Source organism: Nesoenas mayeri, assembly GCF_963082525.1.
Source record: "Nesoenas mayeri genome assembly, chromosome: 22".
Classification (NCBI taxonomy): Eukaryota; Metazoa; Chordata; class Aves; order Columbiformes; family Columbidae; genus Nesoenas; species Nesoenas mayeri.
In genome coordinates this window covers 2,162,046-2,180,767 of record NC_137572.1, presented here as the reverse complement: position 1 = coordinate 2,180,767, position 18,722 = coordinate 2,162,046, and the positions used below count along the sequence as shown (strand labels likewise).

At 45.6% G+C, this 18,722-nt stretch overlaps 1 protein-coding gene across 5 annotated transcripts in view; it reads right to left on the bottom strand.

The window, feature by feature from the left end:
• Nucleotides 1-18,722, bottom strand: part of ARHGEF12 (Rho guanine nucleotide exchange factor 12) — a 70,019-nt gene that overhangs the window by 41,068 nt on the left and 10,229 nt on the right. For all 5 annotated transcript variants that reach the window (XR_013923160.1, XM_080357861.1, XM_080357863.1 and 2 more), the window contains exons 2-3: nt 1,236-1,259; nt 892-980 (exon numbers count right to left, since the gene is read on the bottom strand). Coding sequence is in view for 4 of the 5 variants with exons in the window: in XM_080357861.1 (XP_080213987.1) it covers nt 892-980; nt 1,236-1,259 (113 nt within the window). In the remaining variant the exon portion in view is untranslated. The remainder of the gene's footprint in view (nt 1-891; nt 981-1,235; nt 1,260-18,722) is intronic.

Sequence of the window (18,722 nt, the reverse complement as noted above, 5' to 3'; positions counted from 1 at the left end):
GTTTGGCTCTCAGAAGCACGATAACAGTGCTCAAAATTGGCACAACTCGCACCAAATTAACACCAGAGGACTCCTCAAGTTTGCTTCTCAAGAAAACAAATCCCTTCTACAAAACCAACACCCCCCCTTGGCCTACTCCAACCTGCAGTAACTTGACGTTACCTGCTCGCAAGGACAAAGGAAAGATGGCAAGCGCTAATTCAGGTTTTCTCCCTCGCGAGTTTTAAAACCAACGTTAAAAGCTCATTTTAATGTACTTTGTGCGCACCAGGAAGGAGTCGCGCAGCTAGTGGCAGAAAGCGTAACAACCGGGACGGATTAGAGACACCAGCCTCAGATGTCTTGTGCACAAAACACATTCTACGAGTTCTACCACCTTCCATTCGAGTCCCATCTCTCCACAAGCCCAGGGGGAGGACGGGACTGAGCAGCGGGAGGCACAGACCAAACCCACACACACCGAACCTCCGGGATGGTTAAAAACCAGCCAGTCTATCCTTTAAAAATAGACATCTAGAAATACATCGTGTTAGAAAATACAAATTCACTTTACAACTGATAGAGATGGAGCAAAATCCACTAACCCTCCCCCCAAAAAAACCCCAACAAGGAACACCAGCCTGTAACACCTCAAATTTCACACTTCAACTAAAACAAACTACTCACAACTAATTCCACTACTTCCCTACTGGAATTTCAAACTGACTATCCTGACAGAGGAGCTGGTTACAACTATGCACTGGTACCACCAATCTGGGTTTATTTTAACAGCAGGTTTCAAAGGAGCCCGTGTCTGTTTCAAAAAACCTTTGCAAACGCAACTCTGGAAACCACATTCAAACCATTTTTATTCCATTCCCCGGTACTTTTTGAATGGAAATGTGGGTTTACCTGTCGGATCGAAGTCGTGGGTGCTGCTGCAGCGTTCGACCTTCTGCTTCTTGTCGGCTGGAGACTCTCTGCTCAAAATGCTGCCGTGTCTGCCAAACCAAAGCACAGCGTCCTGATTATTTATTTTAACATCAAAATAAACGCAAGCTACATAAAACTGAAAAAAACAACCCGAAATGTTAACTCCACGCCTTCTGCCAGCACACCTTGAATATCTTTGCATGCACAAATGAAAGGTGTAGCATAGCAAAGGGATTTTTAATTTCCTTTTTCCTTTCCTTTTTTCCTCCTTTGGAAACGATGGATGACAATTTGCGATAAAGAGTCAAACTTCAGGAACTCACCTTGTAGGTTTTTTGAGAGGAAACCTGAAAAGAAGAAAGAACATCAGTTTAATCAACTTGTGATTCTCAATATTCTGTTTGATATCAACACTGATACTTAAATAAAGTTATTTTATAGTCCTATAATGCCTTTGAGAGAGCAAGTCCTTTTCAGTCTTCCACTTCAGCCAATTATTAGACCATTTGCAGCTAACTGAACTAGACAAAGAATTATATCAGTATGCTTAAGGTTTCAAACAGAACCGAGAACAGGAGCAGAATCTGTACTCTCAAATCCAGCAACAAAGTTAAGCTGAAATTATATTAACTGTTTCAAATATTATTACATACAGTTCACATAGGTAACACAAACCCACAGCTAAAGGGAGGAGTGTCTGTGCATTGTTTTCAGCAAGGAAAAGATGTGGGGCTTATAAAACTGGGAAACTGGCACCCACAACTCTGGGCTTATGCTCCTGCAGCAAAAGAAGCCACTCAGGAACAACACTAAATCAGTTCCCTGTCATACTATTTTGGTTGAATTCAAGCTATTTATTATGTATTCAAGGATGAAGTGCGAATGTTGTATTTTAGAGGTCTGGAGAGTTGTATAAAACCTTTCTACTTAAGATGTTATTTAGAAAGAGAAACTTAAAGTTTTTTGCATGTAAAATGGCACTGAAATCACCCGGAGCTCTTCCTGTGCTTGGGCACAAATGGTGAGCGCAGAAGTTCTGAGTGGGATCCAAAGTCCCTCAGCTTCCCAGTCTGAGACCAGAACTGCACCAAGAGCTGCAGGAAAAGCCCTTCAGTGCAAACGGAGAGAACTCGCAAGAATCCTCATAGAATCCCAGAGTGCCAGGGGCTGGAAGGGCCCTGGAAAGCTCATCCAGTGCAATCCCCCCATGGAGCAGGAACACTCAGATGAGGTTACACAGGAAGGTGTCCAGGCGGGTTGGAATGTCTGCACAGAAGGAGACTCCACAACCCCCTGGGCAGCCTGGGCCAGGCTCTGCCACCCTCACCCCAACAAGTTGCTTCTCCTCTTTCACTGGAACCTCCTGTGTTCCCGTTTGCACCCATTGCCCCTTGTCCTGTCCCTGGTTGTCACCAGCAGAGCCTGGCTCCATCCTCCTGACACTGCCCCTTTACATATTGATCACCAGGAATGAACCTCTCTGACCTACTGACCAGCCCCTTCTAACCCACCCCAGGTCCCATTGGCTTCCTGGCCACAAGGGCCCAGTGCTGGCTCAGCTCACAGCACCCGCTATTCTCAGCTGGTCTCCCATCCAAGTACTGACCGGGCCCGACCCTGCTTAGCTTCCGAGATCAGATGAGATTGGGTGTTCTCAGAGTGGTATGGCTGTATATATATAATATATATATGTTCCCCAAGCATATCCTGATAGTATCTGAACTAAACCCTTTAATCAAGGGCAGAGCAGAGGGGCAGGAGAACCTCTCTGACTTACTGACCACCCCCTTCTCATCCAGAGACGAGAAGTCAGCTGAGCTAAAGCCACAGCTGTGATTTAACGGCCGTGCTGGTCAGGAGCTCTCGGTGCAGAAGTTCCTCCTCTTTCCCCAGTTTCCTACCTGAATAGCACGCAGCACTTCTTGATTTGCTGAAGACATTCTTCAGCTCAAGCACGACAACACTTGGATACTACAGCAGAGGACAAGTGGATAAATGGAGTATCACCAATAGGCTCCCAAACAGCAACTACTTGCATTTCAGTCCAACTTCACTTTGAAACAGTATTAAGTTTGAAAGTATACTGAAAAGCCCCTCACTGTGTTATAGTATACATATATATATGTTATATAACATACAAAATGTATTTCAGCTCCTATTGTAAACAGGACGCACAGCGGGGTGCGGTGAACAGCTGGAGACTTAATTCCAAATCTACCTTTCAAAGTTTAGGCTACAAGCTAAAACCCCGTAGACATTTTGTCTGATAACCAACAAACATCAGCACATTTTCAAACGAGTTGCTCCACCTGTCCAAATACCAAGAACAATTAAAAGCCAAGTCACATTTTGTTTTTAAAATACTGGGTCGAATAATTTAAATGCATCAAATTAGTAGAAGTATGTCTTGTTAGTCATGCCGCATTAGGAAAATCTAATTACTGTAAAGCCAAGTGAGAAAAACACACCTGCAACTATTAACACTGAGGATTAAAACTCACAGAATCACAGAACCCCAGAGTGTCAGGGGTTGAAGGGCCCTGGAAAGCTCATCCAGTGCAATCCCCCCATGGAGCAGGAACACCCAGATGAGGTTACACAGGAAGGTGTCCAGGCGGGTTGGAATGTCTGCACAGAAGGAGACTCCACAACCCCCTGGGCAGCCTGGGCCAGGCTCTGCCACCCTCACCCCAACAAGTTGCTTCTCCTCTTTCACTGGAACCTCCTGTGTTCCCGTTTGCACCCATTGCCCCTTGTCCTGTCCCTGGTTGTCACCAGCAGAGCCTGGCTCCATCCTCCTGACACTGCCCCTTTCCATCTTGATCCCCAGCAATGAGTCCCCCCTCAGTGTCCTCTTGTCCAGCTCCAGAGCCCCAGCTCCCTCAGCCTTTCCTCACACGGGAGATGCTCCACTCCCTGCAGCATCTTGGTGGCTGCGCTGGACTCTCTGCAGCAGTTCCCTGTCCTGCTGGAACTGAGGGGCCACAGCTGGACACAAGATTCCAGGTGTGGTCTCCCCAGGGCAGAGCAGAGGGGCAGGAGAACCTCTCTGACCTACTGACCACCCCCTTCTAACCCACCCCAGGTCCCATTGGCTTCCTGGCCACAAGGGCCCAGTGCTGGCTCATGGTCACCCTGCTGTCCCCAGGACCCCCAGCTCCCTTTCCCTACGCTGCTCTCATTCTTCTCCAGTTTAGCTCACGCATGCAGGTACCACCCAGTACTGAACTACCTTGAAACCAACGCAGAAAAAGGGAGTTTTAAGACCTAATGTGCCAAAAGACCAGAGCAAGGAAGGGTTCGCAGCTTCCAACAGTACAAAGCATTCCATTGCAGCCCGGGAGGCTGAAAATATATCCGACCAGAAATAGCGCAGTGTTCACATTACCATGCTGGGGTTTCTTTCTCTCCCATACTAAAATATTACTAGAATTCACGTATCTGCTATCTCAAAAACTGATCAAAGACACAAATATTTAGATTCAGACAAGAGCCCCAACCTTGGAAATACTTATTCATGTGCCTAACTTTAGTTCCCTTGACTTCAGCAGCAAAACGCACACGTCTGGAATTAAGTTTGTGTTTGCGCGACGCGAGTCTAAATTACTACAACTTGTGCCGAGATGAGTAAGAAATATTGTGAAACCCATACAAACGGCAACAGCCAAAAACTGCTTGCTTGACAGAACTGATCTTTAATTAGGAGATGAACAGTTGCATTCGAAGCCGCTTCATTGCTTTATTAGTTTCATTTAAATAAGATGTTGCTCGTTACAGGCAAACTCGTATGGAATTCTAAATTCTGTAAACACCCGATCACCCCAAACCCGGGGAAGAAATTATACAGGTTCACTTGTGGCATCTTTTCCACACGTTAGAAGGAGGAGAGGAAAACCACGTCACCTCGAATTCTGATCTACACAATCCATTAGGTTTAAGTAAGCATAGCAAACGTGGATGTCTTAAATGCAGATACGCAATTGCATCTTGAAAAACATGGGAAGAAATGAAGGCAAAATAATGTCTGTTTATTTTCCCAATTTGCAGATGTCGATGTGCACTGGAGCAGTTTTTTGCTGGGCTTAAAGGAACAAAAAGCAGCACCAGCGTGACCTTAATATAGAGCTAAAGGCAGTTTTCTGCCACAACAAAAAGGGGTAGAAACGTTCTGTACAGGAAAAGAACTGGCGAGATAGCAAATGACAGGCGGATAAACACAGATCCGGCGAGTGTTGGTGCCCTGGTTTTGTTAAAAAGACCAGTTTCTCTTTTAGTGCATTTTCCTTTCAGCTCAGCTCTAGGTAACCGCCCTTCCCTGGAGTTGGCCGCGTGTTTTTGTGGACAGACGTAGCGCTGGAACACAAGGTCGCTGGTAAGAACGCGCATCTCTGACCAACTAATTATTCCATCCCATCCACGTCATGTGAAACTGGGAGATCGTGAGGGTCTCGCTCTATTCGACCATGGCCGGCATCCCAAAGGACCCTGCATCCCTGACTCCAGTTCGTTTGCTGCACATCCAGCCCAGGTCTTCCGGGTGCCCGCCCTGCAGCTGCTGGGAAATTGAGGATTTGATTGGTATATTTTCTATTATTTTCTCTATTTTATTCGAAAAGCGTGTTTAACTTTTTTCCAACTGTCTCTCTTTTGCTCCTATGGCTTTTCCTTAGTGGGGAGAGGAGGAGCAGGGGGTTGACAGGGAGCATCTGCCACCGTTTATTGTCACCCTGCAATTAAACGGTGACAGTTCGTGACCAAGAAAAACACAGAAAGGAGCCTCCGTGTCACTGGGCTGCCCACAAACAGCTGCGGCCACAGCAGACATTCCGTGGACAACACTGATTCAACACAGAGTCTATTTCCCTTACTTAAAGAACATCTTTACGCCGTGTCATCTTTTCCCTGTATCAAAGGACTCAGGAAACCACGGGTTTCTTCCTCAAAAAAACCTCACTGAATTGAAGAGAAGCTGCCAAATTCGTGTACGCTGTGATTAAGTTATAAAAGGCAAACCCATCGTTAACCAATTGACATGATCGATGCTTTCTGACCTCCTGCAAAATGAGGGGGTATTGTCCAAATTTTAGATCCTTCTGCAGGACGAGAGGGAGAGAGAAGATCGAGTGACACATTGTTCAGAAGCAGAGTGCTGAGCTTATATTTAATAATTAATAGGTGTATTGTAAGAAACTAAACGATTATAACCATCATCATCAATTATTTCTTAGTATAGATGTCAAAATTCTCAAAAATTGTAATGCGTGTGTAATAATGACGTGAATATAAGCAACGCGAGAGCATCCAGAGCGCTTATGGAGGATGATCCCCAGTGTTCCCCAGCGCTGATAACATCAAGAATGCCCATATTCCCAGCAACTTCAATCTTGGATTTGCCCTAAAACCTCGCATGTACATTTGCAACAATTAGAGCTGGATAATTGGGATCAGAAAATGGGGTTCCGTTGCCTGTTTGCTGTGATTCTGTGGTGTTTAACTAGAAAGCTTTGCCAGCCGCGCTGTGGGAGTTGGTGCTGCCTCCAGTTCTGGGTTGCAATTATTGGCAAGTAAAGCAAACGTTTCATTTCCCTGTAATTAGCCGGGTTGGGGAGGCGGGTTAATTTCGAGCAGCCACTCCCCGTCTGCGTGAGTTTGATCCTTTTCTAGAGGAGCAGCCTGTGCGCGACTTAAAATGGTTTGAAAAGAAATGAGAGAATCGGAACACACATAGAAAAGAATCGGCACGGCCAAACTGGGTATATTTGTATTTCAGCTGCTTTTCTTTGCTTCAGGGAAGCTTGAGCTCTGCACCTGGGAATATTTGTATATAGCTGACTTAAAGAGAAAGAAATAATGGAGAAAAACAGGTCATCACTTTGGAAATGACAAGGCCTGACCTTCCTCCCGTACCTGCTCAGTTGTGTTGAGCTGGTTGAGCAATAAGAGCTGCAGAAAAAGAAGAAATCGTGGAGGTTTCTACTCTTGCTGAAATGTTGGTTATGAGAATGTTTTCCGAATGTTGTCGTAGAAAAGACACTTGGCCTTTTTCTATTGAATTAATTGATTTTTTTCCATTTCCAAGCTGTCAGTTTTTCTTTCCCGGAGCTGGAAGCTGATGAGTTTAGTACCGTGTATCCCATCACACTGGGAAGCTTGCAGGAAACCACCTGAGATTTGGCAACCTCTGTTGTCCATCGGTTTCTGAACAGGGTTCATCCTGCTCTGACCTGCGTCCTGTGGGCAACACAGAATCCGGATTTTTAGGCTGAATCAGGCAGCGTTCGGGCAACATGAGCAACTCAATTGATTTGCATTCTCTCCCCGGTTGTAATTGGTTTCTCTGCTCCTGCCCCGCTGTAGAGCTGTTCAACAATAGGCGTCCTTGTCTCAAGAGGCTGGAAGTCTGGTGGTTCTGAGCCCTGGAAGCCGGTCAGGATGGCCGAGCTGCTGGAAATGTGCGTCCCCCGCTCTTTGTGGAGCTCTCGGGGACTCGCAGTGCTGGCCGGGCCGCACAAAGGCCACATTGAGCGGCGCTGGGGAATCCTCCTTCCCCTCCCGTCAATGCGGCTCTTTCTGCACCAAACCCCTGACATCAGCTCTTGGAAAAGCCCGAGTTGCTCGTGTCATGGAAAACAGCCGGGGCTGAATGATCGGACTGTGGGCGAAACTGCTCCAGAGACGCTTTCCTTCGACCCTTTCCAAACGTGACCGTCCGTCGAGAGATAGAAACCCTTCCCATTTGAAAGTTTGACGGGGAAAAGGGCCCGTTTGCACCTTGCATTTCAATCTGTCGTCAGCACTGTGCTGAAATGAAGAAATAAACCTCGCAGCACAGTCAAATTCTACTGTTAAACATCATTATTTTATCAGCACTGGGGATCATCCTCCACGAGTGCTCCGGATGCTCTTGCATTGCTTATGTTCACATCATTATTACATATGCGTTACAGTTTTTGAACATACAAGCAAAAAGCTGTTCAAAGTATGCTGCTGGGAGGTTTTACATTTTATTTTGATTTGCATTTTTGCAAATGCACGTGCGAGGTTCAGAGCCGCGTTTGACCCTATTGCTGAATGGCTCTGCATTGGGGCAGGAGCAGAGGAACAAACCAAACGTGGGCACTGGGACAGAACACAAATAACGCACGTTGCTCGTGTTGTAATTGTGTTTTGAGGGTTTGTCGGACGTGGTTCAAGCTGCTTTCAGAGCTGCTCATATCTGCAAAGGAGCGTTTCCCAGGGTTCATCTGGGGGGACAAACCACCTGGGCCACCAGCAAATTCCACGGAATTCCAGCAAAATCTCCATGTCCTTGTAACCTGTTTTATAAAGACTTCTCTTTGTGTTCTGTTCATATTTTTGGCGCAAAGTTCCCATTTCTGGTTGGCGAAGGGAGCACAGAACACCGCAATCTATGGCTTTTCACTAATTAACGTAGTTCAGGCAATAGACACCGGTAAGAAAGCACCCACATTAGGGCATATTTACTATTTTCAAGAACCACCACGGCTGAGCTGTTCTGATCCCCAGCACAGTGACTGAATATCTCACTGTAGATTTACCGTGATACATGTGCTACTGCAATTTGAACACATGAGCACAGGACAGGGCTCAGCAGCACCCTCACCCACGGATCTCTGTATTCCAAAGGTATCACCAGCTTGTCTGACCTACTGCACAACATGAAACTTAATGAAATTACCCCTATGACTAAAACACTTTCCTCCAAGAAAGGCACCTTGTCTTCATTTCCAGTTCCTTCAGCTCTCCTGTTGGCTTGTTTTAAAGGTTAATACACATTTACTGGTCTAGAAATGTACGCCAAGACTTGCTCATCAGGAATTTAGCAGTTCAAAGCCGAGCAGACAATCAATTAAAGACGCATTTTCAGCCTTTCCCATCCAGTCATTTGCTCCAATTACACCCATTCCGCATGGGACGTGCAGACAACATCCACCCTCACCACCTTTGCAAAGCTTCTATATACTCGCCGGCTGCAATAAACTAATTTAGAGCTGATACACTGCAAACTACCCAAAGGCAAAGGAGGAAAACTGGATGCATAGAGTATTTTACAGAGAGGACCAAGAAAACGTCACCATGTTGTTGCTTAATGTGTTATCAGCTCCAGGTCCCGCTGGAGCTGATTCCACCTCAAAAGACCGAGGGCGGCAGAAATGTAAAGTATTTAAGGCTAAATTAAAGATATGGAACTAATAGGAAGGTTTTGCTGTACTTACTCCAACACCAAGAGGTATCCATGGAAAAACTCTCAACCGGACATCCCAGCTTGTCAGAATTTACAAACAATACATGATGTGAGGTGGACTATGGAGAGATCAGCAACGCTGGAGTTAATGAGGTCTTAGTTATTTATACGGCCCAAGGAAAAGAGACTTGTGTGATGTGTAAACCGACTGCCTCCTATAGAACACAAACGATGCGCAATGGAAACATTCACACGGGTACTCATGTCATCTGAATTACGGGATAAATCCAACTGGAAAGAGCGGAGCAGAACGCGGGATCAGCACCTCACAGCAACATCCAGCCCTGCTGCTGCTACTGCAAAATGGGAGAGAAGAAACCAGCACGTGTAGAATGGCTCACGGTGCTGGGAGCAGAACGCCAGTTAAATACGCTATTAACAGGCCTCTGGATGGGTTTGTATTGGTGTTTTCCTCTGAGTCTCTTAAAATCAATAAAAATACAAGCAAAGGAAAAGCATTTCCAGCACAGCTTGCAATAACTTAGAGATTTTCCCCCTGTATTTTGGGGATTTACCTCTTCACGCAAAATGAGCATCTGTCTACAGAGACAAATAACCACTTTACAGCATGTCCGCTCAGGCTTTTTAGAGATATATTTGTATATATATAAGCAAAAAATAAATCCCCAGCACTGATCAGCATCTCTCAGCCCTTCTACACCAAATGCATTAGCAGAAATTATCACAAATGGAGAGAAGCCTTTTGGTGCTCGCTGCGTTAACTCTGGCTCTGTTCTGTGCTGACAACACTACTGATGCAATTTGCTTTGGTTTTATAGCCTCTTATAATAAAATAAAATAAAATAATTAAAACATCAGCGGAAAATAACCCCACAAACACCTAAAAACCGTTTCTTGGACACCAATAGCGAATTTGACGTCAACATGCATAAGGCTTAGCAAAAAATCACATTCAGGCTGCAAAATGATGTGCTGGGATGTAATTCAGCGTTGGGGAATGTAGAGAAGGTTGTGCTGCCGGTGTCTCCACCTAAAGCAGCTTCCCCGGCTGTCCAAACCTTTGTTCTGAGCTGAGACGTGGGATTTCTTGATTTAATTGGCCATTTTCACCATGAAAACACAAGAGGAACTAAGGTTTGCTGCTAAAAACCAAACCTCTCCAGAACAGATAGAGAAAACCCCTTTCTCCCTCCTCTGCATTCAAGGATCTGCTTTTCTCATCTCTCAGTATATTCTGGTATGGAGGAATAAGAACAAAGCCTTTCAGAATTACCTGTTTCACAACAGCGGGTCCCCGATAACCGCAGGGGTGTCGCTGGCACCGAGTCCCCTCCGAGCAGCACAAACTGCTGCTTTTCTGGCCTTTTTATGCTTATCCGATATCCTTGAGGAGCATCCGCTCAATTCCAGACCACTCGAGGGGAGGGAAGAAACTCCACCTCTCCCCTCCCACCACCAGCTCTATACGTTTGTTATATGTCTCTCTCTATATCTACGTGCACGTCGTTAAATCAAATCGCTGCTCCAATAAACTGCATCGCAAACAAAGACTCAGCGTAGAGCAGGGAGGTTTTATTTCAACCCACGTCATGTATCTGGTTTGCGGGGGCTCTGTGACCCGGGGAAGCGGGATGGGAGGGCGAAGGGGCTGTTTTCTTCTTCTGCCCCAATAACCTAATTAACTTGGTGAGCAGCACAGAAATTTCTTCACGCTACGCTGTCTGTTTGCATTTGATTAATGTAAATCTCCCGGCCGTGCCCCAGGCTCCGCATGAACCAGCACTGCAATCTCCGCTTTCCTCTTCACCATAAAAACATCTAATCCCACCAAAATCATTGTTGCCGATTCGACTGGAATTACCACCCCTAATTAAATCCCCCATCTTGCCCAAATCGCGGGGCTTATTAAAACAGATGAAACTAGTTACTTTCTTTTGCATTTCCTCGGTTCTCATGACCACGTTTTTAGGCTGCGCTCACCACAACCCCGGTCCAACGCTGCTTCCAAATATAATCTCTCCAAGCCACAGCTGCATCAAGGCTACAATTACCCAGCAGACAGGACGCCAAAGAAACCAACCCCATCCATCCACCCCCCGGTCCTGAGCATGCAACCATTGCATGTATTTTCCATGCATTATCCTGGTTTAAGCAGTAGCGAGCTGTATTTCATCGGTTCGCATCCGGCTCTTCGTTTCCTCGGATTGTCGCAAATCAGAAAATGTCAGCTCGCAACGACAAAATGGTGAATGGGGGAAGGGGATGAAAGCCCAGTTCACAGGCTCTGGCACTCACCGGCTTGCAGAGTGTGACCCGAAGCACAGTACAAAATGAGCAATATGGTTTTTGGAGCGAATGCGGAATCACAAAGAGTTGCGGAACAGTCGCTGCGAATCCCAGAGCGGAGCTTCACATCCACTTCATTCGCGCCCGGCTGAGAATCACGTGCACAAAACAGCCTCTTTATGGCTCAGCAGCGGCTGTCAGAACTATTTTTAAACCCGGCTTGCATTTTAAAACCAAGTCTGCACACCTCAGTTTACCCTCTGCTAATACCACCCCACTGCAGGGAAACACCGCGAGTTGAAGATGCGTAAGTTGCTTTACGACCGTATGGACAACACTGTGGAGTGTTATTTTGATATCCTCTTGCTTTTTGAAATCTGCCTATGAAATATTTAATTTGAAACCATTCGGGTCACTGAACAGACAGAGGAATGTGACAGCAAAATGCTTCCAGGCTGCGCTGTCTTTACCTCGGAAGGGACGTTTCCAATCCCCTTGAACATAAAAACTCCCTTACTGGCACCAAGAAACGCGTTTGTACCAAGAAACAATCTGAACACCGAATTCTGAAAGAACGTTGCTTCCTAAACCGCCTTTTGAAGCCTCTTAAGTCCAGGCTCAAAATATCACAGAGGTGACATGGCGTAGGGACTTGAGATAAATATATGAATAACTCATTTTTAACAGGATTATTATTCACTATGATCATTGCAGAACTAAACAGACTTTGCTGTTGGCTGCGGTTCTTTGCTTATCCACATAATAAACAGAAGTTTGGAGTATTAATTTGTATTTATATTTATCTACAGCTTTCGGGAAAAAGCGCCACAATGCATTCCTTTTGAGTCCAGAGCGATGCAGCTGCCAGGAAACGGGGGAACAACAAGAAAGGTTCAGGAATGGAAGCTTAGATCTTGCTTCCTACTCTGAGCTCCCACATTTCCTTCCCTTGGTGTTCGCTCATAAGAAGAAAACCATTGGCAGGAAAATAAATCAATCAATCTTTGACCAGAGGGAGAAAGAGTCTGAGTAACAGCTTGGGAGAAGAAATTAGAGGTAGCTAAGATAGGACTGTAAATGTAATAGCACTGTTTTAAATCTACAGGTATTTTTACACAGAATCAGAGGATATGCAAAGAAAACAGGTAAAAGAGATGTCACTTTGTACATCATTAAAATACCTCTCCTAAGAACGCAGCAAAGATGGTAAAAGAAGTAGATAACGCCTCCTCGTTTAGCCAGATTGCTTTGTCCTTCTAGAAACAATAAACATAATAAAACATAAGACAGTTAAGTTAAACGAGCGCTTCTATTCTAAAATATCACTTCTGTTCATTTCAGGTTCCGCTCACCGAAATTTTCCAATCTCTTTGTTCCATCGTATCTCAATTTTGGTCCCTCCTGCCTCCCTCTATTGATTAAGGAACTTCTCGCGCATATACAAACCACACACCCCGCAAGCAACAGGAGCAGAGCTCTTCTTGTTCAACACCAGCATCGCAGCTCTCAGCTGCTTGGGCTGGGCTATGGTAAATATTTATGCAGAATTCACAGACCTTTACCCCAATAAGGAGCCAGGCATGGGAAAAGAACAGCTTCCCAGAGCTCGGCAGAGCGGAAGCAAAGCGGTCCCCGAGGATCGCAGTCCACACCCCTCTGAAAAAGCATTTTCCACAACAAAATGCACTGAGGATTCTGCTGGCACCACAGGGGAGGGGCCGAACCTCGCTCAGAGTTTTTGGGGAGCTGCAAGAGGCAAGGGTGAAGAAATCTATCCTTGAAAAAAGGGGTTAGGTCAGGTACTGTCAGGATATACATAAATAAAAATTATATATATATATATTTATACACACACAGAGCCATACCACCCTGAGAACGCCCGGTCTCAGAAGCTAAGCAGGGTCGGCCCCGGTCAGTACTTGGATGGGAGACCACCCGGGAACACTGGTGCTGTAATCAATGAATCCCTAACATTATAACACATCGCATTAATATACTATCAATAGTATATTCATATAATATAGTATATAAACATACTATCTATATATACTATATATATCTATTATATCACAGAATCACAGGGTGTGAGGGGTTGAATGGCCCTGGAAAGCTCATTCAGTGCAATCCCCCCATGGAGCAGGAACACCCAGATGAGGTTACACAGGAAGGTGTCCAGGCGGGTTGGAATGTCTGCACAGAAGGAGACTCCACAACCCCCTGGGCAGCCTGGGCCAGGCTCTGACACCCTCACCCCAACAAGTTGCTTCTCCTCTTTCACTGGAACCTCCTGTGTTCCAGTTTGCGCCCATTGCCCCTTGTCCTGTCCCTGGCTGTCACCAGCAGAGCCTGGCTCCATCCTCCTGACACTGCCCCTTTCCATCTTGATCCCCAGCAATGAGTCCCCCCTCAGTGTCCTCTTGTCCAGCTCCAGAGCCCCAGCTCCCTCAGCCTTTCCTCCCACGGGAGATGCTCCACTCCCTGCAGCATCTTGGTGGCTGCGCTGGACTCTCTGCAGCAGTTCCCTGTCCTGCTGGAACTGAGGGGCCACAGCTGGACACAAGATTCCAGGTGTGGTCTCCCCAGGGCAGAGCAGAGGGGCAGGAGAACCTCTCTGACCTACTGACCACCCCCTTCTAACCCACCCCAGGTCCCATTGGCTTCCTGGCCACAAGGGCCCAGTGCTGGCTCATGGTCACCCTGCTGTCCTCAGGACCCCCAGCTCCCTTTCCCTACGCTGCTCTCTAATAGGTCATTTGCCCAACTTACACGGGAATCTGGGGTTGTTCCTGCCCAGATACAAGACTCTACACTTCAATAACTCTTCCTTCTCTGTATCTTCTGTCACCAGGGCACCCACCTCGTTCATCAGTGGCCTGCTTTGCCTCTGCTGTTAGTTTTATCTGCCACGTATTAGAAAAAGCTCTTCCTGTTGTCCTTGACCCCTCTTGCCAGGTTTAATTCTAAGGAGGCCTCAGCTTTCCTAGCTGCCTCCTGCACCCTCTGACAACAGCCTGATATTCTCCCCGAGTGGCCAGACCCTGCTTCCCTGATCTATAAACTCTGCTCTTCCACTTGAGCATCCCCAGCAGTTCCTGTTTAACCACACAGCTCTCCTGGCTCCTTCCTTGACTCCCTACGTGTCGGGTGCTCTGATCTTGTGCCCAGTAGAAACAGTCCCTGAACAATAACCAACTATCTTGGGCCCCTTTACCCTCAAGCTGCCTTGTCCATGGGATTTCCCCCAGCGACTGCCTGAAAAGGCCAAAGTTTGCGCTGCTGAAATCCAGGGTTGCAATTCTGCTTGCTGTCCTGCTCCTGCCACACCAGATCCTGAACTCCACCATCTCGTGGTCACTGCAACCCAGGCAGCCCTCGACCTTTACCGCTTCAACCAGCCCCTCCTTGTCAGTGAGGATGAGGACCAGCAGCTCCTCTCCTGGTCGGCTCCTCCACCCTTTGCATCAGAATGTTCTTGTCAAGGCGCTGGAGGAACCTCCTGGGCTGTGGCCGGCGAGCAGCCCTGCCAGCAACCATCAGGGGAGTTCAGATCCCCACAACCAGGGCCTGTGACTGTGAGGCTGCTCTCAGCCGTCTGTAGAGGCCTCGTCAGCTTCCTCACCCTGATCTGGTGGCCTAGAATAGACATCCACAATAGTATCACCCTTGCCAGCCTGCCCCTTAATTCTCCCCCCAGGTGCGCGGGCGTGCGCCGGCTGTCCCAGCTGCGTTGGGGGGCACAGTCTGTCGAATCGCTTCAGTACGGGGTTCGAGTCCCGGAGCGCGGTGCTGAGGCTGCTGGTGTTGCCTTTGGTGTTGAAACCCCGGAGGGGTGGGACTGAGGGCATCCGTGTAGTATACATCTCACTATCCTATCCTATCCTATCCTATCCTCATATATATACACTATACTATATATACTCTCTATATTTCTCTATGCTATAGATATCTATTATATATCTCTCTCTATTACATATCTATTATATATATCTCTCTATTATATATCTATTATATATAGCTCTCTATTATATATCTATTATATATATCTATATCTAGTATACATAAATCTATATACTATATATATCTATTATATATCTCTCTATTATATATCTATTATATATATCTATATCTAGTATACATAAATCTATATACTATATATATATATCTATTATATATCTCTCTATTATATATGTATTATATATATCTATATCTAGTATACATAAATCTATATACTATATATATATCTATTATATATCTCTCTATTATATATGTATTATATATATCTATATCTAGTATACATAAATCTATATACTATATATATATCTATTATATATCTCTCTATTATATATCTATTATATATATCTATATCTAGTATACATAAATCTATATACTATATATACCTATTATATATCTCTATTATATATCTATTATATATCTATATCTAGTATACATAAATCTATATACTATATATATCTATTATATATCTCTATTATATATCTATTATATATATCTATATCTAGTATAAATAAAACTATATACTATATATATCTATTGATATACTATATCAATAGTATATTGATATATCATTATATTGCCAATCCATACACTTGGTCCCCAAAATCATAAAGGACATGCAGAAGGGCCGTCCAGCCCAACCCCCCCGCACACCTAAATACGTTACAGAGCCGTGTGCTATGAGCACTAACCTCACGCATTTGATGGGCTCAGAACGGGAATTTCTCCCATCTTTTACACAAAGCGACAAAATCCATCCCATGCATCTCAAACAAACGGGAACCAGCAAAAGGCTACTGTGCTCTGTTGTTGGAGAGTGTGCAGATATAACAGCACAGGCAAGAAGTGTCACAGATTTCAGCAAGATAGTGCAAGATGATCACTAGAGATCTCACCAGAGAGCTGGAAACTCCCGCCGAGGAATTCATGCAAGTCAGAGTAGACAATTCAAGGAGAGATAAAGTAATAGCTTTACAGACCCTGCATGAGTCCAGCTCCCTAAAACACGCTTGAAATGACCAGGACTCCGTTTGAAAAATAGGAAACGGAGGTACAGGGACAGGAAATGGTTTTTGCAGTACGAAAGCAGCTCGCGAATTGCTGAAGCAGAAATACCAGGCGGATTATTCGACCAGCGCCCAGCTGTTCTATCTTAAATCAGCACCGCCATTCTCCATCGCTCGAGATCCAGTTACTGAAGAATTTGCAAACCAAAGGGAAACACCAAACAAAACACGTGTCTGGAAAAGCTAAAGTTATAAGATCCTTTATGAAAGAGAACCTTAATTCTTTCAGTATCTCATTGTCCGGCCTGACTTCTGGCATTGGAAAATGGGATGTATGGAGCTTCGTTTCAAAGGTCAAACTGTTTCCTTCCTTCATCTGCTCCTACAAACAATTTTAGGAGGTTTTAAGCATTTCAGAACAGCCTCAAGAAATTTTTGCTTATCCTGCCATTAAGTTCAACTGATTTCAGCAAACCTGCTATGAAAAAAGCCCCCCAAACAGCTCCAAAATACAACAGTTGCGCCAGTTACTAAATTCAAACTTGAATCCATGCCAAAACAGCAAACTAAACCAAAGAGAGAAACAACTACACTATGGTTGACAATTCGAAAAGAAAGAACCACAACAACACGGATGCTCCATTTTCTAACACAAAATCGACTCGTTTCCCAGCAAACCGCCCAACTTAGTTGCTAAAATTGTGTCACAATCCAAAAGAGATAAGAACACAAGACAAATAGTGTGGTTTTAGCATTCAATACCTTGTTATGGTCCCCTCTAGAGCTGGAAATCTCCAGTAATAAATTCTTTCAGGCCTAAAAAACTCTATATATCAAGAAAAGAGACCGCAGGATGGGGCAAAGGGGAGAGCTTGACTTATTCTTTCCCAAGGATTTTGCGTTTCACTCTCAACTCACCGCAGGCTCCATCCGCCCCAGCTCTACAGTACGATACATATCATTAAATTAAGGGATTCTTTATACTCCCAAATGCTAAAAGCAGAAAAAAAACCAAAATACAAGGCAGCAATACCTGTGTTCGTAGCCCCAGGCTCTGAACATGCACAGATCCATCTCTTTAATGCACCACAACACACTCGCGTCCTCTCATCGGAACACACAGCCACCGATGTTTCCAGACAGTCTATGAGCCAAATGCCAGCTCCCCTACAATTAATTTAATCTCAGGGCCTGTCCTATTGACAATTTCTCCTTTGCCCTCAAGCCAATCCATAATCAGTCTTTTCCCGGCCTCTCCATCTCCACTCCACTGAATTCACTTGACATATTCACCACCCATCGCTTGTCCACACTCAAACACTCTCAGGATTAAAGAAAATAGTGTTTTATTACCACAGTCAACATCTGAGTTTAAGTAACTGAGAGGATCCAAGTTACCACAACTCGCAAACATAACCATGAAGCATCGGCCACCAGCGAAACATCAGCGCTCATTAAAATCAATTAAGAGAAATGAATTTAAAATTGAGAATGGCAAACAGGAAGGTGATTTCTCCTCAATTATCTTCTGCCTGTGTTTTCTGAAATGGAATTGGGTGCAAGGCATTTGAGGTGGGCTTCTCATCATTGTATTGTAAATTTACCACTGCAGCAAATGGATCCAAACACAACTTGGAGAAGAAGATGAAGAGATTTCACGTAGGGGTTTAAATAAACGAGGGCCCTGAACAGAACAGTCCTTGTCTGAAGTGTCCAGAGTCCCTTTGTGCTTATCACAGAATCCCAGAGTGTCAGGGGTTGGAGGGCCCTGGAAAGCCCATCCAGTGCAATCCCCCCATGGAGCAGGAACACCCAGATGAGGTTACACAGGAAGGTGTCCAGGCGGGTTGGAATGTCTGCACAGAAGGAGACTCCACAACCCCCTGGGCAGCCTGGGCCAGGCTCTGCCACCCTCACCCCAACAAGTTGCTTCTCCTCTTTCACTGGAACCTCCTGTGTTCCCGTTTGCACCCATTGCCCCTTGTCCTGTCCCTGGTTGTCACCAGCAGAGCCTGGCTCCATCCTCCTGACACTGCCCCTTTCCATCTTGATCCCCAGCAATGAGTCCCCCCTCAGTGTCCTCTTGTCCAGCTCCAGAGCCCCAGCTCCCTCAGCCTTTCCTCACACGGGAGATGCTCCACTCCCTGCAGCATCTTGGTGGCTGCGCTGGACTCTCTGCAGCAGTTCCCTGTCCTGCTGGAACTGAGGGGCCACAGCTGGACACAAGATTCCAGGTGTGGTCTCCCCAGGGCAGAGCAGAGGGGCAGGAGAACCTCTCG